The sequence below is a fragment of the Hemitrygon akajei genome, chromosome 29 (genome assembly GCF_048418815.1).
Source record: "Hemitrygon akajei chromosome 29, sHemAka1.3, whole genome shotgun sequence".
Taxonomy (NCBI): Eukaryota; Metazoa; Chordata; class Chondrichthyes; order Myliobatiformes; family Dasyatidae; genus Hemitrygon; species Hemitrygon akajei.
In genome coordinates, this window is record NC_133152.1 from 4801482 (window position 1) to 4820417 (window position 18936).

The following is an 18936-nucleotide window of genomic DNA, read 5'->3' on the forward strand; positions in this document are numbered from 1 at the left end:
TGACATCACCTGGCAGGTTCAGCATTTACCTTGGGCCACTAATCCAGACAGGGGATTGAAACGGCATCGGAGCCCACTTGACTCGTGAAATTGTTGTACTCTACTTACCCAGGAAATAATGGACTAATTGATGATCTAAATACATCCAATAGTTGCAGAAGGAAAAGCTGTATATGTGTTTCACATTATTTATAATCAAGGAGCTCTTCAAATGAAAACGATGAGGCTTGACAAAACCTTTTTACTGCAGTCACAATTACGCATTTAGAATGGGAAGGATATACTCACCTGGAGTTGTAATAGATGTAGTACCTTAAAGCAGGAAGAAAAAACTTCAGTTAAATACAATTTGAAAATTATTATCTGTTTATATACGTCAATCATCATTGGCCATAATGTGTGAGAGTCTTCTCTCTCCACAAGGAATTCAATTGTCACTCACAGCACCACAAAACAGGAGTGAGTGTAAGGCATTCTCAATGCCAAAGAATTGTACGGTAAGAAGTGTTCAAGACAGTGGTTACTCGAATTTTGGACAATTCATAAGTGAGCATTAATACCTAAAGGATGAAGGAGGCAGAGTGAATGATCACCTATGAAGACATTAAATCAGCTGACAGTCCAGCTTTTCTATTCATACTGATTCTGAAATCAATTATCACCATTGCCGCATTCATTATTGTAGCTACTGACTGAAGGTGGATAATAACAACTAAATATAATAAATACATTTTCTGATGGAAAGCATCTGCTGTCTTTATACTTGCAAAAATATATTTGGTATCAGAATGCATTACATCAACTGGCATATGAGAGGGTAATGTGTTACGCAACCTCTGATGTGCTGTTCATTTTCCCTGACCCATCTAGTCCAATGGTGGCTACTGACAAGAACAATAACCCCTCAACTCCAGAACTGATCCTGACCCCTTCACACATGCTTTGTACACCCTCTCCTCAATAAACCTCCAGCTTTCATTGTTATTAGCTTATCATCAGTATCACAATTGTCCTATAAAAGAATGTATATATTTTTTTGCTTTCTACTGAATTTAGAACTCAAGTGGTCTAACAATATGAAAATTTTGCATAGTTGTCTTTGTTCATCATTGGAAAATTTTCTTCCTTTTCAATCGAAGCAAGAGGCTGAGAGTGGAAGACTGAAGGCATCGCAGAGGAAAAGAATGGCGTTTTTTTTGTATAACAACTCGGGGAAAAGAGGCTAGACTGTGCAAGCGCGTAATGTAGTGCGCATAGGTTTAAAAGAAAGACTGCCATATACAGCGGTCATTGTCGGAGCAGGACGTCTTTGGCTCAATCAGGCAGAGGTGAGGGTAGGTTCCGGTAAGTTTCTGTTTTTCTTCTTTTTTTTTGTTCAGACTAGAGAATATGCCAGGCAGGATGTTGGAATGTTCCTCTTGCAGGATGTGGGAAGTCAGGGAGATTTCCAGTGTCCGGAACAATGATACCTGCAAGGAGTGCATCCAGCTGCAGCTAACAGACAGCGTTAGGGGACTGGAGCAGGAGCTGGATGACCTCTGGATCATTTGGGAGTCTGAGCATTTATAGATAGTAGCTTCTGGGAGGTAGTTACACCTAAGAAACAAGGCACAGCTAATTGGGTTACTGTCAGGCAAGGGAAGGGGAAAGGGCAGGTAGTGCAGGGTTCCCCTGTGGCCATTCCCCTCCAGAACAGGTATGCCAATTTGAATACTGTTGTGGGGGGGACGGCTTACCTGGGAAAAGCTGTGGCAGCCATATCTCTGGCACTGAGTCTGGTCTGCAGTGCAGAAGGGAGGGAGGAAGAAGAGGAGAGCGGTAGTGATAGGGGACTCCATAGTCAGGGGTACAGTCGGGAGAATCTGTGGTCGTGACAGAGACTCTCGGATGGTTTGTTGCCTCCCGGGTGCCAGGGTTAGGGATGTCTCTGATCGCGTGCACAGCATTCTGAAATGGGAGGGTGATCAGCCAGATGTTGTGGTACACATAGGTACCAATGACATAGGTATAAAGAGTCAGCAGGTCCTGAAGAGTGAGTACAGGGAGCTTGGTAGGAAGTTGAAAAACAGGACCTCGAGGGTAGTAATCTTTGGATTGCTGCCTGTGCCACGTACCAGTCAGGGTAAGAGTAGGATGCTCTGGCAGATGAACACATGTCTGAGGAACTGGTGTAGGGGGCAGGGTTTCAGATTTCTAGATCATTGGGACCTCTTCTGGGGCAGGTGGGACCTGTACAAGAGAGACGGGTTACACCTGAACTACAATGGACCAATATACTTGCAGGGAGGTTTGCTAGTGTTATTGGGGAGGGTTTAAATTAGATTAACAGGGGGATGGGAACCAGAGTGCCAAAGTAGATAGTGAAACAGGGGTAAAAATAAATTATGTTAGTAATTCATGCAAAGTCACAAATGGTAAGGTTGTGTGTGGTGGTAATTATCTTCTGAGGTGTGTATATTTCAATGCAAGGAATATTGTGGGAGGCTGACGAGCTGAGGGCGTGGATTGACACGTGGAATTATCACACTGTAGCCATTACTGAAACTTGGCTACAGGAGGGGCAGGACTGGCAGTTCAATGTTCCAGGGTTCCGATGTTTCAGACGTGATAGAGGCAGAGGGGTTAAGGGTGGAGGGGTGGCTTTGCTAGTCAGGGAAAATATTACAGCAGTGCTTCACCAGGACAGATTGGATGGCTTGTCTACTGGGGCTATATGGGTGGAGCTGAGAAACAGGAAAGGTATGACCACATTAATAGGGTTGTATTATAGACCACCCAATAGTCAGCGAGAATTGGAGGAGCAAATCTGCAGAGAGATAACAGACAACTGCAGGAGACCGAAAGTTGTGATTGTAGGGGATTTTAATTTTCCACTCATTGATTGGGACTCCCATACTGTTAAAGGTCTAGATGGGTTAGAGTTTGTAAAATGTGTTCAGATAAGTTTTCTAAATCAATATATAGATGTACCAACTAGGGAGGATGCAATATTAGATCTCCTGTTAGGAAATGAGTTAGGGCAGGTGATGGAAGTGTGTGTAGGGGAACACTTTGGTTCCAGTGATCATAACATCATTAGTTTCAACTTGATCATGGATAAAGATATATCTGGTCCTTGGGTTGAAGTTCTAAACTGGAAAAAGGCCAAATTTGAAGAAATGAGAAAGGATCTAAAAAGCGTAGATTGGGACAGGTTGTTCTCTGGCAAGGATGTGATTGGTAAGAGGGAGGCCTTCAAAGGAGAAATTTTGAGAGTGCAGAGTTTGTATGTTCCTGTCAGGGTTAAAGGCAAAATGAATAAGAATAAGGAACCTTGGTTCTCGAGGGATATTGAAACTCTGATAAAGAAGAAGAGAGAGATGTATAACAGGTATAGGCAACAGGGAGGAAATAAGATGCTTGAGGAGTATAAAAAGAGTAAGAAAATCCTTAAGAAAGAAATCAGGAGGGCTAAAAGAAGACATGAGGTTGCTTTGGCAGTCAGGGTGAAGGATAATCCTAAGAGCTTCTAAAGGTATGTTAAGAGCAAAAGGATAGTAAGGGATAAAATTGGTCCTCTTGAAGATCAGAGTGGTCGGCTATGTATGGACCCAAAAGAAATGAGAGAGATATTAAATGGGTTTTTTGCATCTGTATTTACTAAAGAAACTGGAATGGAGTCTACAGAAACAAGGCAAACAAGTAGGGAGGTCATGGAACTTATACAGATTAAAGAGGAGGAGGTGCTTGGTGTCTTGAGGCAAATCAGAGTAGATAAATCCCCAGGACCTAACAGGGTATTCCCTCGGACCTTGAGGGAGTCTAGTGTTGAAATTCCAGGGGCCCTGGCAGAAATATTTAAAATGTCGATATCTACAGGTCAGGTGCCGGAGGATTGGAGGATAGCTCATGTAGTTCCGTTGTTTAAAAAAGGCTCAAAAAGAAAGCTGGGAAATTATAGGCCGGTAAGTTTCATATCAGTAGTAGGTAAATTATTGGAAGGAATACTAAGAGATAGGATCTACAAGTATTTGGATAGACAGGGACTTATTAGAAAAAGTCAGCATGGCTTTGTGCATGGTAGGTCATGTTTAACCAATCTATTAGAGTTTTTCGAGGAAGTTACCAGGAAAGTGGATGAAGGGAAGGCACTGGATGGTGTATACATAGACTTCAGAAAGACCTTTGACAAAGTCCCGCATGGGAAGTTAGTTAGGAAGATTCAGTCACTAGGAGAGGTAGTAAATTGGATTAGACATTGGCTCAATGGGAGAAGCCAGAGAGTGGTAGTGGAGAATTGCTACTCTGAGTGGAGGCCTGTGACTAGTGGTGTGCCACAGAGATCAGTGCTGGGTCCATTGTTATTTGTCATCTATATGAATGATCTGGATGATAATGTGACAACTTGGATCAGCAAATTTGCTGATGCTACAAAGACTGGAAGTGTAGTGGACAGTGAGGAAGGTTTTCAAAGCTTGCAGAGGGATTTGGACCAGCTGGAAAAATGGGCTGAAAAATGGCAGATGGAGTTCAATGTGGACAAGTGTGAGATATTGCACTTCGGAAGGTCAAACCAAGGTAGAACATACAAGGTAAATGGTAGGACACTGAGGAGTGCAGTAGAACAGAGGGATCTGGGAGTACAGATACATAATTCCCTAAAAGTGGCATCACAGGTAGATAGGGTCGTAAACAGAGCTTTTGGTACATTGGCCTTTATAAATCAAAGTATTGAGTATAAGAGTTGGAATGTAATGGTGAGGTTGTATAAGACATTGCTGAGACTGAATTTGTATTGTGTGCAGTTTTGGTCACCTAAGTACAGGAAGGATATTAATAAGGTTGAGAGAGTGCAGAGAAGGTTTGCAAGGATGTTGCCGGGACTTGAGAAACTGAGTTACAGAGAAAGGTTGAATAGGTTAGGACTTTATTCCCTGGAGCGTAGGAGAATGAGGGGTGATTTGATAGAGGTGTATAAAATTATGATGGGTATAGATAGAGTGAATGCAAGCAGGCTTTTTGCAGTGAGGCTAGGGGAGAAAAAAAAAACAGAGGTCATGCGTTAAGGGTGAAGGGGGAAAAGTTTAAAGGGAACATTGGGGGCACTTTTTCACACAGAGAGTGGTGGGAGTGTGGAATGAGCTGCCAGATGAAGTGGGGAATGCGGGCTCACTTTTGACATTTAAGAAAAATTTGGACAGGTACATGGATGAGAGGGGTTTGGAGGGATATAGCCCAGGTGCAGGTCAGTTGGACTTGACGGAAAAATGGTTCAGTACAGCCAAGAAGGGCAAAAAGGCCTGTTTCTGTGCTGTATTACAAATACCTGGGGATACGAATGGACAATAAACTGGATTGGTCAAAGAACACTGAGGCTGTCTACAAGAAGGGTCAGAGCCATCTCTATTTCCTGAGGAGACTGAGATCTTTTAACATCTGCCGGATGATGCTGAAGATGTTCTACGAGGCTGTGGTGGCCAGTGCTATCATGTTTGCTGTTGTGTGCTGGGGCAGCAGGCTGACGGTAGCAGACACCAACAGAATCAACAAACTCATTCGTAAGGCCAGTGATGTTGTGGGGGTGGAACTGGACTCTCTGACAGTGGTGTCTGAAAAGAGGATGCTGTCCAAGTTGCATGCCATCTTGGACAATGTCTCCCATCCACTCCATAATGTACTGGTTAGGCACAGGAGTACATTCAGCCAGAGACTCATTTCACCGAGATGCAACACTGAGCATCACAGGAAGTCATTCCTACCTGTGGGCAACAAACTTTACAACTCCTCCCTCGGAGTGTCAGACACCCTGAGCCAATAGGCTGGTCCTGGACTTATTTCCACTTGGCATAATTTACTTATTATTATTTAATTATTTATGATTTTTATATTGCTATATTTCTTCACTATTCTTGGTTGGTGCGGCTGTAACGAAACCCAATTTCCCTCGGGATTAATAAAGTATGTCTGTCTGTCTATCGCCTCAACTTCAGAAGTGATCCTGAGCCCTTCACTAGTGATTGGTACACCCTCTCCTCAATACACCTCCAGCTTTCATTATTAATATCAGATCACCATCAGTATCACAATTGTAGTACAAAAGAACGTATGCTTTTTGTTTGCTTTCTACTGAATTTAGAACTCTTGTCTCCTAACGATATGAACATTTTGCATAGTTGTCTTTGTTCATCACTGGAAAATTGTGTTCCTGAGTTCTGACCGGCTTGCCTTCAAAGGACTCATAATTGTCAGATGTGGATGAACCCAATAACAGATTCTCCATATCTTCCCTCCTCAGCTGTTTCCTCGTGCTACTGTGGCTAGGTTTTCTCCTGTGTGTCACTTCCCCATGATTTCAGGGGAGTTCTCAAAGACTGGGAATTACAAGCAGCAGTTATTGTTTGCTCAGAAGACCCACTCTGTGTTTCAAGATTATTAGTCAAGAAACTCTTCAAACTAGACACAATGTCATTCGATGGAGCTTTTGAACTACAGTTAAAATTTGCAATATTTAGAATTTGAAAGATATACTCACTGGGAGTTACAGTGGAACTAGCACCTGAAAACATACAAAAACAATTCAATTATAATTTGAAAACCATTCGCAGTTATTAAATGTCAACTATTACACTGCTAAACGGTGGAATCCTCACATCCCACGGCAGGTTCAGCATTTACCTCGGGCCACTAATCCAGAGAGGAGGTTCAGCATTCTTGCTGCAAAAGCACGGTCAAAGAAGGCTTGCTTAAGGTTAGTGTGACTAGATTTCTGGGCCACATGACCACTTTAGAGCTAAATGAATTTGCAACCTCATTCTATCCCATCCCAACCATGGGGAATTTTGTAAAGATGTCTGCATAAGCATGTTCTACAAGGATGCACATAGTTCACTAGACGTTGCTTTCAAACAGCAGTCAGTGAAAGTTACCCACTTGGAACTGGAGAGAGGGGACTGAAATGGCATCGGAGCCCACCTGATGCGTGAAATTCCTGATTTGTACTGACCCAGAAAATAACTGACTGGTTGATGATCTAAATGCATCCATTCGTTGCAGAAGGAAAAGTTGTAGCTGTGTTTCACATTAATTATAATCAAGGAGCTCTCTTGAAATACAAATGATGAGGCTTGGCAGAGCCTTTTTACTGCAGTCACAGTTACGCTTTTAGAAGAGGAAGGATATACTCACCTGGAGTTGTAGTAGAAGCAGTACCTTAAAGCAGGAAGAAAAAACTTCAGGTAAATACAATTTGAAAATTATTATCTGTTTATATATGTCAATCATCAACTGGCCATAATGTGGGAGGTTCTTCTCTCTCCCCAAGAGCTTCTGTTGTCACTTACAGCACCACAAAACAGGAGTGGGTGTAAGAGATTCTCAATCCCAAGGAATTGTACGGTAAGGAGTGTTCAAGATAGTGGTTACTAGAATTTTGACAACTGAGAAGTCAGCATTGATACCTAAAGGATGAAGGTTGCAAAGTGAATGATCACCTTTGAAGACATTAAATCAGCTGAAAGTTCAGCTTTTCTTTTCAGACTGATTCTGAAATCAATTATCACCATTGTCCCATTCAGTATCGCAGCTACTGAGTGAAGATGAATAATAAGAACTAATTATAATAAAAACCCTCTCCTCAATAAACCTCCAGCTTTCAGTATTATCACTGGATCTTCAGTACCAGAATTGTTGTGTAAAAGAGCATGTACTGTTTTTTGCTTTCTATTGAATTTAGAACTCGTGTGTTCTAATGGTATGAAAATTTCTCAGATTTGTCTTTGTTCCTCACAGGAAAGTTTTGTTCCTGAGTTCTGACCAGCTTGCCTTCAAATGACTCGCACATGTCAGATGTGGATGAACCGAATAACAGCTCCTCCATATCTTCTCTCCTCAGCTTCTTCATGCTGCTGTGGCTAGCCTTTTCCCTTGTCTGTCAGTTTCTCCTGACTTCAGTCTTCCCCTGAAACTGATCGTTACTATATGAACGCTAAATCTGATGGTTTTGCGATCACTGTTCACAAAAAGGTTGTGCACTGAAACTCCACAAACCAAAGAAGACATAGTTCCCTTACTTCCCTTAGCACAGCAATGACCTAACAATTTTACTTCTAAATGAAAATCGGACATCCTCAGGGACTGGCAATTACAAGCAACAATTATTGTTTGCTAAGACGACCAACTCTGTGTTTCAGGTTTATTAAAGTCAAGAATCTCTTCAAATCAGACATGAAGTTGTTTGTTGGAGTTTTTGAACTGTAGTTAAAGTTTGCAATATTTAGTATGGGAAGGATATACTCACTGGGAACTGTAGTAGAACTAGTACCTAAAAGCAGAAAGAAACAATTTAATTAATTATAATTTTTAAACCATTGACAGTTATTAACGGTCAACTATTACACTGCTAAACTGTGGAGTCCTCCTATCGCACAGAAGATTAGCATTCACCTCAGCGGCCACAAATCCAGGGTGGAGGTTATACAATCTTGCTGCAAAAACATGGTCAAATAAGGTTTGTTCAACGTTGGGCTGACTAGTTTCTTGGACTACCTGACCACTTTGGAGTTAAATGTCTTTGCATCCTCATTCTATCACATGCCACCTATGGGGAATTATGTGAATATGCCTGCATAAAGCATGTTACAAGGTTGTATACAGGTCACAAGATATTTCTTTCAAACAGCAGTTAGTCAATGTTAACCACTTGGAACTGGTGATAGAGAAACGGAACAGTATTGGAGCCCACTTGATTCGTGAAATTACTGCGCTGTACTGACCCGGAAAACGAACGACTAGTAGATGATCTAAATGTATCTAACTTTTTCAGCAGGAAAAGTTGTAGCTGTGTTTCACGTTAATAACAATCACGGAGCTCTTAAAATACAAACAATGAGGCTTGATAGAGCCTTTTTACTACAGTAAAAGTTACGCTTTTAGAATAGGACGGATATACTCACCCGGAGTTGTATTGGAAGCAGAACCTAAAAGCAGAAACAAAAAAATTCTATTAATTATAATTTGAAAATTATTGAGAGTTTATATATGTCAATCATCACCTGGTCAACAAGTGGAAGAGTCTTCTCTTCTATAAGGACTTCAAATGACCCCAAGGCACCACAAAACTGGAGTGGGTATAAGGCATTCTGAATCCAAAAGAAGGGTATGATAAGGACTGACTAGTTTTTTGGACACTATGGAAGTGAGAATTGATAGCTCTAGTAAGAGGGTCTGAGAGTCTCTGATCGGCTCTGAAGGCATTGAAGCAGCTGACATCCGGCTTTTCTTTTCAGTCTTATGTTCTGAAATCTATAAAGATCATTGCTCCATTCTGTTTTGCAGCCACTGACTGAAGATGCGAAACAAGAATTACATTCAGATCTCTTGATAGCTTCTTATGCTCCTTCTCTGCTTCATTTTCTGTGAGAGCGCAAACTGCCTTCAGTTGCTAAGCGCTTATGTATATTTGCTTTCGCTTTATGACAGAATTAAGAACTTGTTTCTTCCAACGATATAAAAACTTCCCATACTCTCTCAGGGAATTCTGTAGATATGTCTAGCTAAAGAATGTTGCACTTGGCTGCTTATTGTGTTGATCATTAGTCACCCTTGTTTGGGGAAGATTAATTTTGCATCTTTTTGATCCAGTCTTCTTAATTGTCTAATTGTTGCTGCAATCTTCATTATTAAAAGTATGAGCTATGGAGATGAGCCGACAACACCATTACTCCCTTTGAAGTCGAGTCAGCTTTATTTGAGACCAGTGGACAATAGCTGAGCTGGTGTTCATGAAAGACCATTGTTAACATCTAAGACCGTAAAACTTTTATTTTGATGTTGACTCAACGTATCTCCTCTCCAAGCTATTTCTAACAGTTTGTTAACATTGAGCACTTCATCTGTTCAATTCCTACCAAATACAGTTTTGAGAGTGGTAATTCTTGGTGTCCTGAACAGACAGACCTCTTCAGTATTACAGTGCTTAATTGTAATACTAAAGAGGTCTGTTAGGTCAAGATACTAAATATTAATCGTTATCTGTCCCTCTCTCAGGGACTTCTGTAGATATGTCTACATAATGCACATTGCACCTGGTAGCACATGGGTCTGGTGAGGTTCTTTTCAAGCAGCAGTCAATCTCACCCACTTGGACCTGGCAATAGGTGAAGGCAACAGCATGAGATGTCACTAGACAATTGTGATTCCTGACAAAGAATGATGTAGATAATGAAGGACAGGTAAAAAAGATGATTTAAATGCATCTATTTGCTTCAGAAGGAAGTGTCTTACGACCATACTGTTATTACGTTGTAACTGCGTCTCAGGTTTATTAACGTTAAGCAGCTCTTCAAACTAGCCATGGTGTTGCTTGATGGAGCTTTTGTACTGTAGTCAAAATTTGCACTATTTAGAATGGGAAGGATATACTCACTGGAAGCTGTAGTGAAACTTGCACATAAAAGCAGGAAGAAAATTATTCATTTAATTATACTTTGAAAAGTGTTGACAGTTATTACAGATCAGCCATCACCCAGCACGGATGGAGAGCGTGCAAGGGAGGTAGCTGGATTCGAACTGGGGATCTCTCTCCCCGAAGTCCAGCACTGATGCCACTACACTACGAGAATTACATTAATACTCAATACACATTCTGGAGATACTCATCTGCTGTCTAGGTTGAGCACAATAGACATGCAACAATATTTTGTATCAGAATACAATACATCAACTTGCATTTGAGACCGCAATGTGTTACAGAATCAATGATGTGCTTCTCACTTTCCTTTACCCCCCATGTCCCATGATGGCTGATGTGAAGATCTGTTTCTCCTCAGCTCCAGAACCGGTCCTGACCCCTTCACAAATGCCGTTGTCCACCCTGTTCTCAACAAAGCTCCAGCTTTCCGTATTACCAGCAGATCATCAGAATCAGAATTGTCATTGTCATTCAAATTCTTGTCCACGTTTACTATATCTCCTTCAATCAATACTTCCTCCTCAGTTCAGACATAGTCTCTCTATGAATACTTCAATATGCACGATCAGACATTATTTGTGACAAGTACAATCTGCACTCCTCTGCCTTCAATAGATGTGAAATGGTATCTACAAACCTGTCAGTGGCATGTGTAATGCACTTGGGAAATAAGTTGTGGGCAGTTTAGGTCTCAGAAAGGATCAGCTGTCTTTGGCACTGGAGCAGGTAATAAAGGAGGTCTTTTCTCTTGAAGGATTCTTTTTACATGGTTACATGGAAGTGAATATGGATAGCAATAGTACGAGGGTAACAGAGGGGTTGATCAGCTCAGACTGCATTAAATCAGCTAAAGGTCCTCCTCTTATTCTAAAACATATGTTCTGAATGCTATACACGAGGAAATCTGCAGACGCTGGAAATTCAAACAACAACACACACAAAATGCTGGTGGAACACAGCAGGCCAGGCAGCATCTATAGGGAGAAGCACTGTCGACGTTTCAGGCTGAGACCCCCCGAAACGTCAACAGCACTTCTTCCTATAGATGCTGCCTGGCCTGCTGTGTTCCATCAGCATTTTGTGTGTGTTGTTTTCTGAATGCTGTAACTTGCATTTACCCATACTTACAAAATGATTTAGGGCAGGTGAATCGTATTCTGTAATCTTCACAGCTCTGATCACTTTGATCGGTGTTCTTACAGAAGAATCCACGAGCCACATTACACCTGTTCACCACAGAGAAGGAACATGTAATGGAGTCATTGATGAAGCTATTAATGTTCTTTGGAATGAAGTAATATTTGTGAAACAATGTGAGCAGCTTTGTTACGTACGGTTCAACAACGTCTCCAGTCTCTGAGGCTGGAACCCCTGATGTTGTCTCCACCTCACAAGCACTTGGATAAAGGCAGAGGCGGTCGGAAAATCTAATATATAGATGGTTAAAAGTTTCATAATCTCCCTCGCCTGATGGGTCATCAATGTTAAACCATTCAGTTTTGCATATTTTGGCTGAAGTTGAGAAAAAAACATTAAAACTTTACATTAATAGTGAACACATTTTCATGGAACTTACATGCTGACATTGTCATGCATAGCATACAGTTTGTATCAAAATATATCAACTTGCAGATAAGACCACAATATGCCAGTGATAAATGATGCACTGCTCACTTTTCTTTACTCTTCTTGTCCCACAGTGACTGATGGGACTGTTTCCACTCAGCTCCCAGAGCAGGTCCTGACCCTTTCCAACAAGACAAGTGTTGTACTGGATCTGCTGTTGAAGAATGAGCCTGGCCATGTGACCGAACATTCAGTGGGTGAGCAGTTAGGGAAAACTGACTACAATTGGTGAATATTTAAGATAGCTATAGTTAAGGTTAAGCCTGAAACTTATGGGAGAGTACTAAATCAGAGCAGGGCAAATTCAGGGAGCGTTAGGCAGGAAATATGGTCAGTGAATTAGGAACAGCATTTTTGTGCATTTCCATATCCAACCTGTGGAGTGTGTTTAACGACCAACTTCCCGCAGTACAGGACAGGTATAGTATGTTCCTGTCAGAAGAAAGGACAAAGATGGTAATGTAAGAGAACCTTGGATATTGAGAGAGGTGGTGAATTAAAAGCTCAGGAAGCTAAGATCAAACACAACCCTTGAGGATTATAAGTAAGCCTTAAACAAACTCAAAAAATTAGAAAAGCCAGAAGGAGGCATGAAAAATCATTGGCCAAGAGGAATAAAGAGCATCCTCAAGTATTCTATACACACATCATGAGGAAGAGGGTAAGTGGGGAGATGTTGGATCTCTCAAAGTGCACTGAAGTGGATAAGTCCATCGCGTCCGATTGAATATGTCGCCAGGTTCAGACATGGCCCAAGTGTGGAGTGAGAGATACTGAAACAGGTTGATAGTTCACAGAACTTAACGCAAACAATGTTAAAAGCAAAAGAAAACAATAAACGCTAGGCCAAGCAGGGCCATTGACTAAAACTCTCGAATGGAAAACGAAGCCTACACTGCGGCTGAAAAGAACAACTAAGAATAAAATGAATATCGCTAGTTTTCAGAGTCAGTTGACTCGACAATCCAATTTCTCAGGCTAAGCGGAAAGTAGATACCCCCAGTCTCGACAAATATTAGGGGTAGGATTTATGAGCATTTACAAAACCACGTCCTAATTAGGGAGAGCCAGCATAACTTTGTGTGGGGAAAGTCGTGTCTTACTAAATTGATTGATTTTGTTAATGAGGTGACAAATGTGACTGAAAAAGGTAGAGCTGTGGATGTTGTGTATAGGACATCTAGTAAAGTGTTTGACAAGATCCCTCATGGCAGTGTTTAGTGTCACCTCTAGTAAGGAGAGGTTATTGAAAGGACAGGATTGTAGTCAACAGAATGAGTTGCAATTAGAAGTTAGACAAAATCGAAAAGTGTGAATAGGTTTTATATTTGAATGCATATAGTACAACGTTTGTATATGGAGTAAGTTAGATGAACTTGTAACACTGTTACAGATTGGCACATATAAGCCTGTGTGCATCACTGAATCATGGCTGAAATAGATTATAGCTGGGAACTTAACATCCAAGGATACACATTGTATTGAAAGGACAGAGAGGTAGGCAGATGGGATGGCGTGGCCCCGTTGTTAAAAAATGAAAATTGAATTAGAAATAAGTGACAGGATCAGAAAATGCTTAATCATGGCTGGAGCTAAGAACTGCAAGTGTGAAAAGACCCTTATGGGAGTAGTATACCAACCCTCAAATAGCAGTAAAGATGTGGTCTATAAATTACAGCTGGAGATAGAAAATGTGTTCCGAATTAGCAATGTTACAATAGGCATGTGAGATTTCAATAGGCAGGTAGATTGGGAAAATCAGGTTGGTGCTGTACCCCACAAGGGGGAGTTTCCAAAATGCATATGAGATGGATTTTTGGAGCAGTTTGTGGTTGAGCCCACCAGAAGATCAGATATTCTGGAATGGGTGTTGTGTTATGAACCGGAATTGACTAAAGAGCTTAACATAAAGGAACTCTGAGAGGCAAGTGATCATAATATGATAGAATTCACCCTGAAATTTGTGGAGAAACTAAAGTCAGATGCATCAGTATTTAAGAGCAGCTTAATGGAATTACAGAGGCATGAGAAAGGAAATTGCCAAAAATGATTGGAAACAACACTGGCAGGGATAATGACAGAGCAGCAATGGCTGGAATTTCTGAATGGAATTCGGAAGGTGCAGACTATATACATCCCAAAAAGGAAAAAGGCAAAGCCAACCCAAAAGCCAAAGAGAGAGCATATAATAGAACAAAAATTAGTGGGATGTTAGAGGATTGGGAAGCTTTCAAAAACAAACAGAAGACAACTAAAAAGTTCGTAAGCAAGAAAATATGGAACACAGAAGTAAGCTAGTCAAAAATATATTAGTGGACCATAAAAGTTTCTCCAGATACATAAAAGAAGCTAGACTGGATATCGGACTGCAAGGAAACGATGCTGGAGGGGTAGTTGTGGGGACAAGAAAATGGCAGATGAACTGAACAGGTATTTTGCATCAGTTTTCACAGTGGAAAACACCAGTAGTATGCTGGAGGTTTGAGACTATCAGGAGGCAAGTTCGTGAAGTTGCCATTATTACTGAGAAGGTTTGTGGGAGAGGTCTGAAGGTAGATAGGTCACCTGGACTAGATGGTGTACACCACAGATGACTGAAGTGGTTGTGGAGGCATTAGAAATAATCTTTCAAGAATCACTCGATTCTGAAATGGTTCCAGAAGACTGGAAAGTTGCAATGTCACTCCACTCTTCAAGAAAGGAGAGAGGCTGAATAAAGGAAATTATAGGACAATTAGGCTGTCCTCAGTGGTTGAATGATATTGGAGTCGATTGTTAAGGGTGTGGTTTCAGAATACTTGGAGGCACATGATAAAATAAACTTTAGTCAACATGGTTTCCTCAAGGGGAAATCCTGCCTGACAAATCTGTTGGAATTCTTTGAAGAAGTAGCAAGCAAGATTGACAAAGGAGAATTGGTGGATGTTGTGAACTTTGATTTTCAGAAGGCTTTAGATAAGGTGCTACACAGGAGGCTGCTTAACAAGTTAAGAGCCCAACGTGTTACAGGAAAGATACTAGCATGGCTAAAGCAGAGGCTGATTGGCAAGGGTCAAAGCGTGAAAATAAAGGGAGCTTATATCTGGTTGGTTGCTAGTTATTAGTGGTGTTCTACAGGGTTGTGTAGTGGGAACACTTCTTATGTTATATGTTGATGAGTTGGATGATGGAATTGATGGCTTTGTTGCAAAGTTTGTGGATGTTACAAAGATAGGTAGAGAAGCAGATAGTTTGTGAAAGTAGAGATGCTACAGAATAACTTGGGCAGATTAGGACAGTGGGTAAAGAAAAGGCTGATGAAATACAGTGTCAGAAAGTGTATAGTCATGCACTTTGGTAAAAGAAATGAAAAGGTAGACTATTTTCTAAATTGAGAGAAAATACAAAAAGCTGAGGTGCAAAGGGACTTGGGAGTCTTGTGCAGAAGTTCCTTTCCCTTAAAATACTGTTCACAGTAAAGACTGGGAGCTATTGACCCACTTCAGCGTCTCTTTCTCCACACTTAGGTCATATCCATGTATGACACTTGAAGTATTGTGGGCAGATTCAGGTCCCTATCTGAGAAAGGTTGCACTGACATTGGGGCGGGTTCAATGGAGGTTTACGAAATTAATTCCAAGATTGAACATATAAAGAGCATTTCATGGCTCTGGGCCTGTACTCACTGGAATTCAGAAGATAGAGGGCTGACCTTATTGAAACCTAGCAAATGTTGTAAAGCCTTGATAGAGTGGATGAGGAGAGGATGTTTGCTATAGTAGCAGATTCTAAGACCAGAGGGCACTGCTTCGGAATAGAGGGGCTTCCTTTCAGAATGGAGATTACGAGATTAACAGAACATTCTGTTTTTAATTCTTTCAACAGTGGGAAAGTATACTGTCTGTCTACTCTAAGCCTTTCATTATCTTATAAACCTCTATCAGATCCTCACCCAGACTTCACTGCTCCACTTAAGGTGAGAGGAAGTAATTTGAAAGAAGATGTGAGGGGCATGTTTCTTTTACACAGTGTGGTGGGTGTCTGGAATGCACTGCATGGGTTGGTGGTAGAGGGTGATACATTAGGGACATTTAAGAGATGTTTAGATGGGCATATGAATGTAATGAAAATGGGAAGACATAGACATTGTGTAGATAGAGGGATTAGTTTGGTTGAATGTCTGAATATTCATTGGTTGATTATAACATTGTGGGAAAAAGGTCTGTTCCTCTGCTGTATTGTTCTATGGTCTGTGTTCTATGTTTAACTCCTGTCATCCATAAACCTCCAGCTCTGGAAATTACCAGTGGATCGTTAATCTCAAAATTGTCACTGTCTCCCAAATTCTTGTCTATATTTCCTGCATCTCCTACCTGCTCCAGTCAAATATCATCTCAATACTTTTGTGGGTCTTAAGCAGTTCACTATTTGTGCCAAGTATAATCTTAGCCTTCATGATGATGACGTCAACTCAGGCCTGAGAAGCCAGTGTCGGGCATTTTTGTGCTTTACAAGACGCGGAACGAAAGACTGTATGGCGCGCCACTCCTCACACAGGACATTTCGCAGTATATTTTCTTTTATTTTGCAAGTTGCAAGCACAGCACTCAAACCGGCGTGGATGGAAAGCATACTCGGGAACAGCCTGACTGGATTTGAACCCGGGAACCTCTGTTCCGGAATCCAGTGCTGATGTCACTGCGCCACCAGCCGACAACTGATGTGAAATGCAATTCATAAAGCTACCAATGTCATATGGAAAGGAAATGGATAACAAGTGCCAAAATGAGCGAGGTGGAGTAGGTAGTAAGGAAGGTCTTTTCTCTACACAGATAGTATCTGCATGCATACATACTGAAGTGAAAGAGGAGATACCAAAAAACTAATACTGAACATTACTGCTCTCCTCACTCATGATAGTCACAACCTGTCCCTGAGCTCCATGTCCTCCTCCTTGGTAGTTATTGATCCAAAGTGCAAACTTACATAGTTCCTCACCTACATGATTAGTCTCCAGGTACAATTTCACTCTGTTGTAAAGGTAATACTATCTGTCCAGCTACCTTCTTGTTTATAATGTTTGCATTAAATCCTTAGTATTTACCTTAGTTATTCTCACCAAGGATATTTTTGACAATGCTTAGACCTCATGATTCTCTGTTAACACAATTCCATGTTTCCTTCATATTCCGCAGGAGCCAAACTGATTTTAGCTGCCGAAACCTTACATATGTTTCCTTTGGATTTCTGCCTAAATTTACATCTGGTCCTTTTGTCTAAGGATCCCACAAACCACAAATCGCATCTTTGTTCCTCACAGGAATATTTTGGCCTGTGTTCTTACCAGTGGTGCTTTAATGACTCTCACATTTCATATTTGGACTAGCCCAATAGCACCTACTCGATATCTACTATCCCCAGTCGCATCTTCATGCAGTTCTTTCTAGCTTTTTCCATTTTAGTCATTTACTCCCAAGGTCCAATCTTTGGTATTTCCCAAACAGTCAGCATTCAACAAATAGCTTGCTTTTCTCTTTTGTGCACAGATGTGAGTGTCTTTCCATTTCTCTGCATTTTACCCAACCTGCAAGTTTCCCGCCATGCTGTGAGTTTGTATAAAACCTCTTCCAGCTTTGTTAGCATCTACTTCGTTTAATTATTGTATAACCTTATATGAATATGGTTAATGAAGCAGCATATTTCCAGGGCCAAGGTGCAACACGTGTTACCAACAGCACACAACACATGCCGTGGAACAAGTAGCACATATGTTACAATTTCGGAAAAGTTCTGGCTCACTAGAGAGCAGTACTGAAAGGAGTCACCAGGTTCCAACCCAGTATGGATTCTAGCACTCCCCATGGAATTTCTCAAACATCGCCTCAGCAGACCCTCTCCTGGTTGGATGCAAAATGCACGCCCATGCATTTGGACCAGTTCTCGCCAATGCTGAGGCAACACAGCTCCACAGTATATCACATTACCAAAGTTCAACAGGGGCTTGCAATCCCAATAAAAACATCCAAGAAAATCACTCGCACCATGCACCATTATGGTACGACGGTATGCAACAAGTCTAGGTGAAAACAAAAGAGTGATACGCAACAAGTCCAGCTCCATTGCTATCAAACAATTCACTGATGCGACAGTCCTGCAGAAGTTTGCAGTAACGTGCGATCATAAAAAAAGATAGAAAGGACGAACAAAGACAAGTTTGATTGGACAGAGAGTGGCTGCTGCTGCTGAACTTGCTGCCATCTTACTGGAAATAGCAACTCACACTCAAAGCTCCAAGTTAAACGTTCAGGTGTCAGCATGATTTTCTTTCCAGCGATGTTGCGTAATTTCCACACAGGTGCGGAAACAACATCCTCACCGTAGCAGAGGAAGAGTTGAGGAGTGTTACTGGTTCAGATTCAGAACATGGCTTGTTCCACTACGCCAATGAAAAGGCAGGCATAGCTGGGTTAAACACGATCAGTTTGAACATGATCAGTTATTACAATGTGCACTGCAGATTGTACTGTTTGTAGCTTCAGGATGCTGATGGAAGAGAGAAATATATTGGAGTCTGAATGGTGTTGAGCTGCATAAGCATGAGGACTCCCATACCAGTGAGTAGTGAATGAACCACTGCATGTGTTCCTTCAACATTGTGATCAGAGGAGTGTGCTTGAGGTGTCAGAAGATGAACAAATGAATGCAGAACACACAGCTTCAGCTCAGTTCCTGATGCAAGGGCAGCAACAATGTTATTGGTGGATGTCTCGGCTATGATAAATGTCTAGATATCCATGAACATGGCTAGATTTTATTTATCATTGTGTTGTCCAATAATTGGCCAATTCTTGGGGATGTGTTACTTTACATCTTTTCCTCTCTGC

General features: G+C 41.3%; 1 protein-coding gene across 1 annotated transcript in view; it reads right to left on the reverse strand.

Moving 5' to 3' along the window:
- Window positions 1–249: 249 nt before the first annotated feature.
- LOC140718203 (uncharacterized) overlaps window positions 250–18936 on the reverse strand; it is a 114622-nt gene continuing 95935 nt past the window's right edge. Inside the window, exons 7-11 of the mRNA XM_073031655.1 lie at window positions 11782–11959; window positions 11576–11673; window positions 7165–7188; window positions 6512–6535; window positions 250–312 (exon numbers count right to left, since the gene is read on the reverse strand). Coding sequence (XP_072887756.1) covers window positions 257–312; window positions 6512–6535; window positions 7165–7188; window positions 11576–11673; window positions 11782–11959 — 380 coding nt within the window. The 3' untranslated portion in view covers window positions 250–256. The remainder of the gene's footprint in view (window positions 313–6511; window positions 6536–7164; window positions 7189–11575; window positions 11674–11781; window positions 11960–18936) is intronic.